General features: G+C 36.8%; 1 protein-coding gene across 3 annotated transcripts in view; it reads right to left on the reverse strand.

Annotated features, from left to right (window-relative positions):
• Nucleotides 1–8,915: 8,915 nt before the first annotated feature.
• Nucleotides 8,916–16,146, reverse strand: part of ATAD2 (ATPase family AAA domain containing 2) — a 68,108-nt gene continuing 60,877 nt past the window's right edge. For 2 of the 3 annotated variants that reach the window (XM_043601695.1, XM_043601697.1), the window contains exons 23-28: nucleotides 15,941–16,063; nucleotides 15,672–15,815; nucleotides 12,996–13,391; nucleotides 11,273–11,406; nucleotides 10,298–10,426; nucleotides 8,916–9,558 (exon numbers count right to left, since the gene is read on the reverse strand). In XM_043601695.1, coding sequence (XP_043457630.1) covers nucleotides 9,514–9,558; nucleotides 10,298–10,426; nucleotides 11,273–11,406; nucleotides 12,996–13,391; nucleotides 15,672–15,815; nucleotides 15,941–16,063 — 971 coding nt within the window. In that variant the 3' untranslated portion in view covers nucleotides 8,916–9,513. The remainder of the gene's footprint in view (nucleotides 9,559–10,297; nucleotides 10,427–11,272; nucleotides 11,407–12,995; nucleotides 13,392–15,671; nucleotides 15,816–15,940; nucleotides 16,064–16,146) is intronic. The other variant, XM_043601696.1, reaches the window with a different exon arrangement.

The raw sequence follows: 16,146 nt of genomic DNA on the forward strand, positions 1-16,146 counted from the left end.
CCCATCTACAGTTCTCCCTAACTACTATTAGCATTTTGGTGTATTTCCAGATTAGCTATTTTTAGATGAGAGAAAATGTTATCTTTGTTTCTTCTTCTGCAAGGTTATTTCATGTAATAATATTAGAAAACTGTCATTTTGGATAGACATTTTCATTTAGCTAGTATTTTAGTGATTATATTTCATGCAACAGCTGTGAGGTGAAGGTTCGGAAGAAACCAGGGAATTCATTTGAGTGATGATGGTAAATTACATTTTCTCCCTAGTGGGGTGGGGAAGGAGACTTAGGAAAAATTTAAGTAAGAAACAGAAAAGAGACATATGCTATGGTCCTAAATATAAAACATGTAAATTGAATGAAAAAAGTAATTACAGAACATAAGATTGGGGTAACTTATTTTTCTTCCTAAATAATTAAAGCAAAAGCTTGTGTCTTTTTTTAAGACCCTGATTTTCCTAAACATTCACCACAGTAAATAGCTATAATTAAGATTCATCACACGTAATCAGTTTCCAAATTATTTCATGAATACATTATCTATTGCAACAGGCCCCCCTCCTTCCCCCCCAAGTCAATCTTTAAGCAAGCTGAAGTTTCACAATGGTCTTTTAAACCAATATTTGTAGCTCACAGCGTCCTCATGTCCAGGGTGCCCATGTTTGGCACTCTTCGATCCAGTAAATGTTTTAGTCCCATATATTTTGGATGTTTAAATCATTTTGATTTGGCATGTGGTCTGAAGGTAGTGGTATTCCAAGAGCCCTCTCACTGCATGTTAAGTGCTGTTCTCTGACTCCCAGCCAGAGCTTGGATGTTGGCAGGGTTGATTGCTCAAATGTAATGATTTCATTTCCAACCTTTGCATACTAAAATTACATAGCCCAAACATGAAGCTTCCAGATTTTTCCTCTTGAAAACAGAATAGAGACATAATTTAACATTACTACAAAACACTTATGACAATCTTTGAAATGGGAATAAATTTGAAAATTGTTAAGCTGTCACAATACTGAGGAAATGAATGCTGATTTGTAAGGTTCAATAACAGCTGAGAAACATAAAAAACTTATAGTCGTTGTTTAGGGAATTTTCATATTTTTCTTTCACTTTATATATAAAGGGAGTGTCATAGATTCAGTTCTCCTTAAAGGAGACCCTGAATAAAGAATGTGAGAGTAAATGGTTATGTGGAAGGCGATGCCAAGAAGTACGGGCAGGGGAGAGAAATGAGACAGGGAAGGAAGCTACAAGGATAGAGTGCAGTTTTAAGAAGTCTGGGGCTTGAATAGCCCTCAGTTTCAGGATCTAGGGCTCAACCCCAGTGGAGACTAGAGACAGTGTAGAAGACACCTCAGGAGCAAGGGAGCCGGGGTGTTATTATTCATCAATTTCTACCTATGTCTTGTTGGCAGCTAATCCCAGGGAAGTGTTTCCCAGAAACACTTTCAGCCTACATCCAGCATGGATCACGAAAACACCCTCGGGTGGGGTTACAGATGTTTGCAGGAGGTTGCCAATGGCACATGCCAGAATGTTGAATGCCAAGAGCATAGGCGTAGGGCACCACAGTGTCTGTTTAGGGGAGGTAGTTAAGAACATAGGTTTCAATCATACACACCTAATAGAATCCTGCTTTTGCCACTAATGTGTGAAATTGAATAAATTACCTATCTACCCATTAAACTTGTAAAATGAAAATAACATAGAATATACCTCCTAAGGTCATTCTAAGGATTAAATAAAATACTGCATGTACATTACATACAAGGTGAGAGTTAACCATATGTATTAACTGGCTCAAATGCACATTAGAAATTATGTCAGTAAATTGTGACTTTGTTAAGCTTTACGACAGCCTCTTGGGGTGGCTTCTGGGTTGGCACTTCCTTGTAATGGCGATTTTCTTTAACAATGTCTAAATTATGTGACCCTGGCTTCTGGCCATAGTTAGGGGGAACATTAAGGCCAATCCAATTCTTTGGTGGGGGGAACTCTGAAATCTAAAATGGAATCAATGAGGGGCACCTGGGTGGCTCAGTCGATTGAGCGTCCGTCTGGCTCAGGTCATGATCTCATGGATTGTGAGTTTGAGCCCCATATCAGGTTCACTGCCATCAGCGCAGAGCCCACATCAGATCCTCTGTCTCCCTGTCTCCGCCCCTCCCCCACTTGCGCTCTCTCTAAAAAATAAATTTAAAAAACACATTAAAGTGGAATCAATAAGCGTGGGTGTCTTTGTTGAATTATATTGATAGCAACTATTTTAAAAACTCCTGCAAGAGCTTGGAACAGCCCTGGTTCTCTCCACTGACTTGGTTAAGACCATCCATGAGGTAACTTACATCTTTTCAAAAATATATGCCTTTTTTTTAAAAGTGTAGTTATTTATTTTGAGGGACAGAGCAAGCAGGGTAGGGGCAGAGAAAGAGGCGAGAGGGACAATCCTAAACCTTCTCCACACTGTCAGTGCAGAGCCCGATGCAGGGCTTGAACTCACAAACTGAGATCATGACCTAAGCTGAAATCAAGAGTCAGATGCTTAACTGAGCCACCCAGGCACCGCAAAAATATATGCCTTTTTGCTAAAGTTAGCCAAAGAGAATTTCTGTTGCTTGCAATCAAAAGAATCTTAACCAGTAAAAACCATCTGTTTTTTAAATTTAAATTTTAGTTAACATATAGTGCAATATTGGTTTCAGGAGTAGAATTCAGTGATTCAACACTTACAACACTCAATGCTCATCACAAGTGCCCTCCTTAATACCCATCACCCATTTACTCCATCTCCCACCCACCTCCCTCCATCAGCCCTCAGTGTGTTCTCTATCATTAAGAGCGTTATTTGTTTCCCTCTTTTCTTCCCCCTCCCTTCCATACGTTCATCTGTTTTCTTAAATTCCACATAAGTTAAATCATATGGTATTTGTCTTTGATTGACTTATTTCACTTAGCATAATATATTCTAGCTCCATCCGTCATTGCAAGTGGCAAGATTTCATTCTTTTTTTTTTTTTCAACGTTTTTTTTAAATTTATTTTTGGGATAGAGAGAGACAGAGCATGAACGGGGGGGGGGGGGGGGGCAGAGAGAGAGGGAGACACAGAATCCGAAACAAGCTCCAGGCTCTGAGCCATCAGCCCAGAGCCTGACGCGGGGCTCGAACTCACGGACCGCGAGATCGTGACCTGGCTGAAGTCGGACGCTTAACCCACTGCGCCACCCAGGTGCCCCAAGATTTCATTCTTTTTGATGGCCGAGTAATATCCATTGTGTGTATGTGTGTATATGTATGTATGTATGTGTGTATATATATCTACCACATCTAATTTATCCATTTATCAGTCAGTGGACATTTGGGCTCTTTCCATAATTTGGCTATTTTTGACAGTGCTGCTATAAACATTGGGGTGCATGTAGCCTTTCAAATCTGTATTTTTGTATCCTTTGGGTAAATACCTAATAGGGCATTTGGTGGGTCATAGGGTAGTTCTATTTTTAGTTTTTTGAGGAACCTCCATATTGTTCTCCAGAGTGGCTGCACCACTTTGCATTCAACCAAGTGCAAGGGGGTTCCCTTTTCTTTGCATCCTCACCAACATGTATTGTTTTTTCATGTTATTAATTTTAGCCATTCTGACAGGTGTGAGATGGTATCTCCTGATTTTGATTTGTATTTTCCTGATGATGAGTGATGTTGAACATCTTTTCATGTGTCTGTTAGAAAAGTGTCTATTCATGTCTTTTGCCCATTTCTTTTTGTTTTTAATGATTTTTATTTTATTTTATTTTACTTTATTTTATTTTGAGAGAGTGCAAGCAGGGGAGAGGGGCAGAGGGAGAGAATCTTAAGCAGGCTCCATGCTCAGCACGGAGCTTGACATGGGGATTGATCCCACTACCCTGGGATCATGACTTAAACCAAAAATCAAGAGTCAGATACTGAACCAAATGGGTCACCCAGGCGCTCCTCTTCTCCATTTCTTAACTGGGCTTATTATTTTTGGGTGTTGAGTTTGATAAGTTCTTTATAGATTTTGGATACTAACCGTTTACTAGATATGCCATTTGCAAATATCTTCTCCCATTCCGTAGGCTGCCTTTTAGTTTTGTTGGTTGTTTCCTTTGTTGTGCAGAAGCTTTTTATCTGATGAAGTCCCAATACTTCATGTTTGCTTTTGTTTCCCTTCCCTCCGTGATGTGTCTAGCAAGAAGCTGTTCTAGCTGAGGTCAAAGATGTTGCTGCCTGTGTTCTCCTCTAGGATTTTGATGGTTTTCTGTCTCACATTCAGGTCTTTCATCCATTTTGAATTTACTTTTGTGTATGGTGTGAGAAAGTGGTCTAGTTTCATTCTTCTGCATGTCACCGTCCAGTTTTCTGAAAACCCATCTGTTAATTCAACACTTTAACTGGTAACTGCTCTCTCTCATCAATATTTATATATAAACATAATTTTAAAATACATATACAATTTAATTACATGTGAATTCTAGTGTATGCATAAACATAACATATTAAATATGTGAATATTATTTTAAATATGTAAATATTCTAGAGCTAGTGAAAAACAAAATGAAAAATCCCCACAATCTTCCTTTCAGTCTTTCCAGTCATTGTATCGATGAACTGTTATCATTAGTTGCAAAGCTAAGATAGAATCATTAGTTAGATGGGTTTCAATCTCATGAGAATGCCCAATATGTGAACAATTAACTGTTAGCAAACTGAAGTGAAAAATCTGTTCTTTTACAGCCTTGGAGCTGGATAAATCTAACAGATGCAACTTCTAAAAATATAATGAAGATGATTCTGTATCTTTTTGAAAATTAGATGCTATTAGCTACATCCTACTCTTTGTCTGAGGTATGGGCTTCCCTTCTCTATAACCCCCAAGGACCTCTATTTTCTGTCAGCTGTGTTATCTTCCTATCCTGCTCCTTAATGTCCTGCTTTCCTTATCCATTAACCAGTCATTAGGTCAGTTGATTCTTATTTAGTGGCAAATATGGACATTATGTAAGTTCTGGATCTATAATCATAAAACAAAATAGTTCTTGACTTAGAAAGTCAGGATGAATTTTCCTCAGAAAATGAGAAGGTTGGGGCACCTGGGTAGCTCAGTTGGTTAAATGTCTGACTTTGGCTCAGGTCATGATCTCATGGTTCGTGAGTTCAAGTCCCACATTGGGTAGCTCAAACTCCGCTTCAGGTAAAAACGTGAGCCCCACTTTGAGTAAAAACACGAGCCCCCACTTCAGGTGAGTCCTGCTTCTCTTTCTCTCTGCCACTCACGTTTTTTCTCTCTCAAAAAAAAAAAAAAAAAAAAAAAAAAAGAAAAAGAAAAAAGATAAACAAGAATTTCTCTCTCAAGAAGTCCAGATTGGAAAAAAAAAAAAAGCCCAGACGTAGTTAAGGACTTGAAAAGCAATCCCCTAAAGTTATTATGAGCAAGGTTCTTTCATCTTATACTTTTATGAAGTAGGGCATGGGTTCCATCTTTAAGGTCACCTCATGGTCCAAGATAGCTTTTGGAGTTCTAGCCATTTTATGTATATATTCTAGGCAGCAGGTAAAATGAAGCACAGGTCAGGAAGTGTTCTCGGGGTACCCCCTCCCTTCCTAGCAGCTCTCCTAGAAATTGTGCACACTTCCCTTTGTATCTCATGTGGTCACATGGCCACATTTTGCTTCAGCGTTAGCAAACATAATCTCCCAGGACAGATTGCTCTGGGTATTGTGATAAGCAATGAGAGAATGGATATTAGGAGGCAAAATGGCTATCATTTCCTCTAGGTCCTAATATAGAGTTATTTTTTATCCCCACAGTATCCCTCAGCAAGAAGTCGTTCCTCAGGTCCTAACAAAGTTAGGGGCAATCTCTCAATTGCAAAGAAGTAACGTATATGTGTGGGTGGGAGGGTAGCAGGGAGAAGACAAACAAATCTGAAATAACATCAACTAATCCTACAGTGCATAGCAATCGGGATCCCTGAAAAAATCAGTTTTAAGAAAGGCAAAAGGGGAGACAGGCCCCCAATCCTTATGAGTGGGCTGTGCATAGTGATCTTCCAGAGTACAGTACTAAAAGAGAAAGAAGTTACTTTACAATGGAGAAACCTGAGAAACACGATTTCTGCCAGGTGGTCAAGGCCAATCAACAGCCATAAATCACATTGATAGTATGTAACCTGATATAATCACTTTACTTTTGTGATCTTCCTCCCCCAAATCTGTAATCCCAGTCTAATCATGAGAAAAACAGGCTAATTCCAGCAGAGGGGCATCTTCCAAATATTTGACCAGGACACTCCTCAAAATTGTTAAGTCATCAAAAACATCCCCATCTATTACTGAATTGTCTTTTGGTTGGTGAGCTTTAATAATCCTTTGAGATGATAGCCTTTGTACAAGAGACATGAAGGTTTTCATTTTGATGAAGTCTGATTTATCTAGTTTTGTTGCTAGTGTTTTTTGCCACATTTAAGAAATCATTGCCAAATTCAAGGTCATAAAGATTTGTCCTCGTTTTCTTCTATGAGTTTTATGTTTTAGCTATTAAATTCAGGTCTCTGATCCATTTGTGTTCATTTTTGTACATGGTGTGATGTAAACGTCCACACTCTTTCTTTTGCATGTGGATATCCAGCTTTCCCAGCACACCATTTGTTGAAGGGACTATTCTTTCCCTATTGAATGGTCTTAGACATCATTTTCAAAATCAATTGACCATAGATTAATGGATTTATTTCTGGACTCTCAATTCTATCCCATTGATCTTATAGCTATCCTGTATGCTAGCATCACCTGTTTTGTATATAACTTTGTGTTAAGTTTTGGAATTAGGAAGTGTGAGTCTCCCAACTTTCTCTTCTTTTTTCAAGATTGTTTTGGCTATTCAGGGTCCCTACAATTATATTATGAATGTAGGACTGACTTTCCTATTTCTGCAAAAAACCATTGGGATTTTGATAGGTATTAAACTGAATCTGTAGATTCTTTTGGTGAATACTGCCATTTTGACATTAAGTCTTCCAATACTTGAATACAGGATATCTTTCCATTTATGTAGGTCTTATTCAATTTCTTTCATCAAAATTTTGTACTTGGTTAAATTTATTCCAAGGTGTTTTATTATCTCAGACGCTACTGTAAATGGAACTGCTTTCTTAATTTTCTTTTCGGATTGTTCATTGCTAGTATATTAAAATACAACTGATTTTTATGTTGACCTATTCTGCCACTTTGCGGAATTTATTAGTTCTAACAGATATTTTGTGAATTCTTTAGAATTTTGTACATACAAAATCATGCCATTTATGAATAGCTTTACTTCTTCCTCTCCCATTTGGATGCCTTTTATTTCTTTTTCTTGCCCTAATTACTACAGACTGATTGCACTTTTAAGCAAAAAAACCCCACAGAAAACAAAAAACAAAAACAAAACCAAAAAGATAAAACATCCTAGGCTTGCAATTTCAGCATGGTTTTGAAAGTCTGAATAGGAAACATAGACAAATTATTTCCCTGTCCATAGACAGTGTGTCATGAAAAGGACAGGAAGTATGTTCATCTTTGTAGCTAAAGTACAAAGATCATATCAACATTCCAGTGTGAACAGCATTTTAAACTATGCACAGTAATAGATTTTGTACTTGTTTACACTGGATTATCTTTAGGATATTTTGAAATAATGAAGAAATAGAAGCAAGTCTGAGAAGCAATTTTCACCTTTAAAATTTACTACAGAAGCTATACATAAAAAATGATGCATCTGGAGTTACAGAAGATGCATCTGGAGTAAGTTATAATAAGCTTTAATAAAAATGAGTATATGTGTATGTGTGTATACTTGAGTCCAGAAATATATGCTACTTCACATTTTTTCAGTGACTGGCATTGTGTTATGCATTATATAGACAGTATCTATTAATTAAGGTATCTAAATTACTGGGTTTTAAAAGGCTTAATACAGTATGCTGATGAATCAACAAAAGGCAACTCACCTCTGAAACTTTTATTTAAAAAAAATTTTTTTTAAATGGTCATTTATTCTTGGGAGAGAGAGAAAGACAGAGCATGAACGGGGGGTGGGGGGGGGGTAGGGCAGAAAGAGAGGGAGACACAGAATCTGAAGCAGGCTCCAGGCTCTGAGCTATCAGCACAGCCTGATGCAGGGCTTGAACTCCCAAACTGTGAGATCATGACCTGAGCCAAAGTCGGACGCTTAACTGACTGAGCCACCCAGGCACCACCAACCCCCCTTTTAAAAAATGTTTATTTTGAGAGAAAGAGAGCAAGAATATGTGTGTGTGTGCATGTGTGGGCACGTGCGCAAGCTGGGGGAGGGAGAGAAGGAGAGAAAGAGAGAGAGAGAGAGAGAGAGAGAGAGAGAGAGAGAGAGAGAGAGAGAAGGGTCTGCAATATCCCAAGCACGGTCTGCACTGACAGGGCAGAACCTGACGCGAGGCTTGATCTCACAAACCATGAGATCATAACCTGAGCCAAAATCAAGAGTCGAATGCTGAACCAACTGAACCACCCAGGTGCCCCTGAAACTGTTTTAGAATTCACAATCTCTCATATGAGATCATTATCTCCTATTCCCCTCTAAAGAAGTTTCCAACTATTTTTACAAACTAGAATGTCTCTTTAAAAGAACAAAACAAAAGAATATGCACGGTAGTGAATAGTTTTATTGCTTTAAGAAAGAAATGTATTTTTGGTATCATTAATACAAAATTTATAATATTTATCTTTATATAATTGTATATAAAAGCTATCTATAGAATACAACCTAAACACAAACTTAGAAGGATATAAAGAGTTTTCAAATATAAAACTTTTGTTCTATTAAAAAGATATTCAACAAAGTAATTATTAATACATTTGTGTGTATAATCATAAAAATAAACCAAAAATATTTAAAATCTTTATTAACCCAAATTAGAATTATAAAAATGTTTATCTAAAAAGCATCAATTTTGACATTCATGTACAGAAGTTGTTCAAGGACCTTCCAACAAATCATGACTTGAATCCTGGCTTTTAAGTAACTGGGCAAAGAAAGCTAAACGAAAACGAGAGATGGGAATTAAAAAAAAAAAGAATGGCAAAGACACAATGATTAAGTTTCTAGTCTGATACAAGAAACTATTTTTAGGAAGGAAAAAACTTAAAAGTGCTCAAAACAAAAAATATCAATGTCACTAATTACTCTTAAGTGCCATAAAACATTAGTTATCAAAATTACTTTTATTAAGAGTTGGCCACACTTCATATGCTACAGAATTACTATTACTACAGTGCCTTTTTCAATCAAACTTTCAATATTTATCAGTTATCTCTGTGATTTATCTTACACATGTACATAAATACCAAGAAAGCTTAAATATTTTTATTTACTATTTTAATCTTTTCCTTAAAGATGCAGGATTTCATCTCGCACGAGTTATACGGACACAACAAAGGTGAATTAAATAGGAACTGAATATAAAGAATATTTGATACCAAGACATCATGATCTGGAACAACTGAAGTTTTCTACCTCTTGCTCCATTTTCTAGATAAAGAGTAAGAAGGAAAAATAGTAACTTTCAATATGAAAAAAGCTAAAGAAACATTACATCTATTTTGTCAACAACCTCAAGAATATTATTAACCCATATATGATAGTGAAAATAGAAATTTAGTTCAGTATTTAGGACTATCACACAAACTGATATCACCAATGGGACTTCATTTAAATCCCTTTGAAATGAGTCTGAGATGCATTCGTCTTATGTTAAGTTCAAATAGTTATCATCAAGGCACTAGTGTATTTCTAGGTATTAATATTTCATATTTTGTAGGTACTAACGTTACATACATATTATGCTATTTAGGTACCATGTTATACTTAGTAGATATACTAATTACTAAGTATATTACATACTAGTAGCTATATTAGTAGGTACCAGTAGTGTGTATAGTATACTATATTATCATCCAATATCTATTTTTAAAAATTAGTACCAATGCTCACTATAAAGAGTAGGTAAAGACATACAGATTGATCCATCTTAAGTCTTATCTTTAAAAGAGCTTTATATCTTCATCAATACACACACAAAATAGAGATTTTTCATAGTCTTCTAATACAATAGTTGCAATGTTTTTTGAAGAAACACAAACTAGTGAAGTGCTAGATTTCAAAAAGCACAGAACTTGGCTGTGTCTAGAAATAGTCCATAATCCACATATTAAAAAATGGTCTTTAAAAATTCTTATCAGCTTATAATTCCTTATATAGATTGGTTTACCTGAATAAGTGCTGTTTTGTCATAGTCCATGCGATGCTGATAAATACATTGGCTGATTACTGCATATAAATTCTCCAACTGAAAAATATTGTATTCTCGACTTTTCTTAACAACAGTCTTCAAAAGATTCTAAAAGAAAACACGAGTGTTTATATATATGAGAGATAAATTCCATGAGACAAGATACTATATTTTTGAAGATGTGGGGAATTTTTAGCATATAAGCCAGAGTAAGGGCAGACCTAACTATTTGGTGAGACGTGGTGACACTGCTAGTGGCTCTGACAGTTAGCAACAGTTAACTCAGCATCATCGTTTTGTAATCCTGGTCTCTGCCCTGGGGAACTCCCATCCTAAAAACTGTAGCTGAGGAGGTGTCCAATTGCAACTTTAGCTAGAAATCTCTACGGACAAACTAAAGTCTGTCAAAGAAATCTCAAAGATTAATAAGCAAAAAAGCAACATTTTTGCAGGGTATTTTATGGCACTGTAGGTACCTTATAAAGTGCAACAAAAAGAGCACATAAACGGTGAACTACCTCACTACTTCAGTTTTTTTTTCTTATAAAAAGGCTTTTTCATATTTGCCCAATGTTTTTTCTTATGACTGGAATGGACTCACTGGATTTCTGTGATGCTTCAAGTCTGGCCCTACAAGAATATGCCATGACCCCTCAGTTAACCAAAAAAATGCCAGTAGAGTTAAGTAAAAACCAACTAAAATGCTCACTGGTGATGGCCATAAAAACAATGTATAGGATCAATAATGCAGATAAATATGTTAAGAACTACAATATCAATACACTAGCCATCTCTAACTACTGCTTTTATGAAAGTTATTCCATACCAAGTTCATCCTTTCATAAAAGGTCATTATTTATTGCCAAATTAGTAAAATATACTATTACAAGTCATTTTTGGTGGGTTATGTTACTAATCTGCACAATGAAAGCATTACGATTTCAATTTACATACTTTTAATCGCTCCTGGTCCACAACAAGTGAGGGTGTAGGCTGGGAAAGAATTGCCAAAGCCTTTTCAACACTGATGAGTTGCTGTTGCTCTACTTGGGAACGTCTAGCTCGAGTCATTCGCAGAATGCACATTTCTAGGATGAAAAATGAACTATTATTTGGTTCACAGACATTATAATGCTTAACATAAATATTAGGCAGATTACCTAGCAGGACATATTTACTAAATACAGACACTGATTCTGGTTGATCAGAATCTGGTTGATTCGCTTTACTGTAAAATTAAGATACTGCCACTTACACACTCAAAAAAAAAAAAAAAGGGAGGGAGAAGTACTTCTCAAATTGAGTTTTTCAAAGCATCCTCAACAGGTTGAACTATTCTATACTTAGATACAAGATTCATAGACTTTAAGAGCTGGAAGGGACCTCAGTAATCTAAGAATTGCAAACTACCACCCATAGGCCTAATCTGCCCTACGGCTATAAAGAAAATCTTATTAGAACACAACCATAACCATTTTACATATGTATGTCAATGTTACTTTTCTAACAGAGTGGACTAGTTGTGACAGAGGCTGTATGGCTATTTACTATCTGTCTCTTTATAGAAAAAGTTTGCCTATCTCCAACCTAGAATAACCTACTCACTGATAGATAGGAAAAATGAGGTCAAGAGAGGTGAACAGACTTTTCTAAGGTCAACATACCTAATTGTTGTTAAGAGCTAGGACAAGAACCCAAATCTGCTGATACGTAAACAAGTACCTGTACCCCATTAAATAGTATCCTTTTTAAAAAGATGATAAAAGAAAAAGAAAACTCTGAATCCACATAAAACATACTGCCTCATATAGCCAGAGAACTAATACCTAAAATATCCACACTGGAAAGGCTATATCCTAGTCCATTATGCTATGGTTACTCAAACACACTAGAACTCATTTCAAGGAACTGCTTGATAAAAGGTTTCCCTACAGCCTATAAACCACTGGGGAAAAAAAGTCTCATTAACATTATCAATACTTGTTTTTGACCAAAATAAATTTTGACTCTGTTACCCCTCTTTTTGCTTTTTAAGACTAAATAACATTTGTCTTTTCCAAAACCCAAACAAATCTACTGCTAAAGATCCACGAAGATTCAGACAGAAGACAATTCTAAATGAATAACTTTGGGAGCAGGATCATTACAATAAGTAGAAATAATCTTGGACTTAACCTTTAAGAGAAGCAGAGGAATGATGGGGGTGAGTGATGTTCTACACCACTCAGCTAGGATCACAGAAAACTGCTTCTCTTGCTTAAAAAGAAGAGGGTATCCTGCCAGTTTTTAAAAACTGTGTAGCCAAGTACTTTGCTACATGCTTCAGATGAATTCTTTTATTCAAGTCTCAAAGTATTTCATTACCTGACTACCATCCACCCCAATTTTGCCGATGAGAAAACGGAGACTGATAGGACAAGACCTTGCCCAAGGTCACAAGCTACTAAGTAGTGGACTAGGGGTTCAATTCCAGGTCTATATGATGCCACACTATAGCTTTAGCAGTGATTTACAAGCTAAATAGCAAGTAAAGTTAATGCTAATTTGTTTCTAATTAACACCTGCATTCTGAAAGAAAAGGAAAAGGAATAAACTGAAATGGTAATCAGTCATTTAAGAACTTTGAGTGAAACATCTTTTAAAATTATAATTAGTAAGTTGCTTGAGAAAGCCTTACCTTTAGCTTCATTTTCATCAGAAATATCTATTATCTGAGAGCCAGAAGCATCTCCGTTGCAAACAATTTTATCTTTCCTCAATTCTGTGCATGCTGTAGTTTTCCCAGATTCTTCAAGTTCATGCTCAATATCACAAATACTTGAGTTATTATTCCGCAATTCTATTTTGCTTTCAGAGGCATTTTGCTGTTTCTCATTTTCTTCCACTGAGGACTCTCCTGTGTTTCCAGTCTCATTGTGGTCTACACTTGTGTCTTGATTTTCCTCTGTATCACTCTCAATTTTGTCATCTGTGACATTTTGGCTCTCATCTTTCACCTGTGAAATCCTCCTGCGTTTTGTTATGGTGCCTAAGTACCACTTTGACTTTTTGCGGATTTTCCTCTTCAACTGAGCTTCAAAGAATTTAAAGAAAAGAATAGAAGAACATTCAGCAATTTTCTAAAGTCCAAGTAAGTGGGGAAAAAATACCTCCTGATATATAAGAGGGTAGAGAGCTTGAGAATCCACTACAGTCTTGTATGATTGAACACAGAAACAAAGGTAGAGAGCACTGTAAGAAGAAGGCCAAAAGAGGGCAATCACCTGTCACCCTAAGGAGCTTGGATTTTACCCTGAATAATTTTTTAAAAATCTTGAATAATTTTAAGAAGGTCAATTATATGAATTGTCCAATGACTGTATTACAAAAATCATTGTGGGAGGAGTATGAAGAATGAACTGGAGGAAGGGAGGGCAAGACTAAAAATAGCCTATACTTATAGTGCCTACCATATAGTGGGAACTCTTCCAAGCTGGTTTTTTTTTTTTTTTTAATTTAAATCCAAGTTAGTTAACACATAGTATAGTAATGGTTTCAGGAGCAGAATTTAATGATTCATCACTTATCTAGAACACCCAGTGCTCATCCCAACAAGGGCCCTCCTTAATGCCCATTGCCCATTTAACCCATCCCCCTACCAACACCCCTCCAGCAACCCTCAGTTTGTTCTCTGTATTTAAGAGTCTTTTATGGTTTGCCTCCCTCGCTGTTTTTATCTTATTTTTCCTTCTCTTCCCCTGTGTTCATCTGTTTTGTTTCTTAAATTCCACATATGAGTGAAATCATAAGATTGTCTTTCTCGAACTTATTTCGCTTAGCATAATACCCTCCAGTTCCATCCATGTTGTTGCAAATGGCAAGATTTCATTCTTCTTGATTGTTGAGTAATACCTTCCAAGCTCTTTATGTGTGTACTGACTCACTGAAATTCCACTTTAACCTGATCAGGTTTGTGACCATTATCAACATCATTTTACAGCTGAAGAAACTAAAGATATACAGAGATTAAACATTCTGTCTGGGCTAGAGGCAGGATACCTACACTGAAATATTATTATGCTTGGGAGATGCATCCATACTGTGGCACACACTTCAAGTTTAGTCATTCTCACTGTTGTACAATAATTGATATTTCCCATTCTATTGTGGCTTTTTTAGTATTTATTTTTTATATATATTTTAAATGTTTATTTATTTTGAAAGAGAGTGCAAGCGGGGAAGGGGCAGAGAGAGAGGAGAGAGAGAGCGAGCCCAAGCAGGCTCCACACTGTCAGCACAGAGCCCAATGTGGGGCTCCAACCCGTAAACCAAGAGATCATGACCTGAGCTGAAATCAAGAGTCAGCCAGGCCGCTCAAAGGACTGAGCCACCCAGGCACACCCCCATTCTATTGTTGATGGACATCTGGATTGCTCCCAGTGTTGGACATTTATGAATACTAGTTCCATGAACATTCTTATACATGTATTTTGGTGAACATAATGTATGCATTCCTGATGGGTATATAGCTAGGAATGGGTTGTTTTAAAGAAGACATTTTCCACGTCCTCAATTTCCACACACACACACACACACACACACACACACGCGCGCGCGCGCGCGCGCACACACACACACACACACAAACACTCAAAACTCATTTGACCAAGAACATTCTGGTAGGTCAGCTCTCTTGCTGGTGTGCCTTTCTCATCCTCTTTTTCCCAGCTGCCTCCTCACATTCTTACAAAAGAAGGGGTTACTCTACCTCAAATCACTTACCCCAGGATAGACTAACCGGCAACACAATAAGGGAACATCCCAACCCCTGCAAAACACACACACACACACACACACACACACACAGAGTTTTAAAAATTTTGTTTAAAAGCATCTGAGATCTAACAAGGCACTGAGGAATTATGGCACCAGAATCTGGGAGAACAAACGAATAACTGAGAATCTAAGATCTGAGGAGAGTCAGACATTTATGGGGCTCAAAGAACAAAAACTAGAATTAATAAGAGCCTTCCAAGGAAGGGAGGCCCTGGGAAAACCCATAGGCTTTGGATTAGTGCCTGGTGGAGTTATACCCTAAGAATAAGGAGGAAAGGGACACAAACTGGAATTTACAGAAATGAAATTCAATTTCAAATCAGTCAATCCTGCAATTAGATGAAGGTAAACTGGGACTACAAGCGGTATATCACTATAAACCTGGATGTATTTCAACAATGCAAAGTTGCCTTAATACTAACAAAATCAAGGTAATTCATCACATTAATATAAATAGAGAAAACTAAAGAGAAAGTAAATGGCATCAGTAGAGAATAAAGGCTAGTTTCCTAAGTAAAAATTACCCAAGTGCACTTACCAGGAGTACTGCAAGCCACAGGAGTACTGGGTGTCTTTAGTTTATCATTCTGCTCTGATTCTGATCTTTTATCACCAACAGAGGTGGAATTTTGCTTTGGCATCACATGATAGTAAGATGGGGCGTATTTGGAGGAGCTACAACCTTATAAGTAGACATGGAATATCAAGTCAAATGTCCAGATCTCAAAATTACACGAAGGATTAATTAAAAGAACTCAATACACTAAATGAGAAGCATCTTTTTCTGATACCAAATCATTTTCCTACCTCTCTTCTTTCTAGATTCCTGAATTTCTTCACAAAGCTGCTCAAAGTCTTCATCAAGTTCTTCTTTAATTATTGCATAGGCAGTATCTCTTAAAGCACAGGCTCTATGCCTAATTAGACGATCTGAGAAATGAACAAAGAATATAATTTTAAAATTTCTTTTTAATAATTTCCCAAAAATAAACTCAACATGTTGGGCTAAAATT

This window comes from Prionailurus bengalensis, chromosome F2 (assembly GCF_016509475.1).
Source record: "Prionailurus bengalensis isolate Pbe53 chromosome F2, Fcat_Pben_1.1_paternal_pri, whole genome shotgun sequence".
Classification (NCBI taxonomy): Eukaryota; Metazoa; Chordata; class Mammalia; order Carnivora; family Felidae; genus Prionailurus; species Prionailurus bengalensis.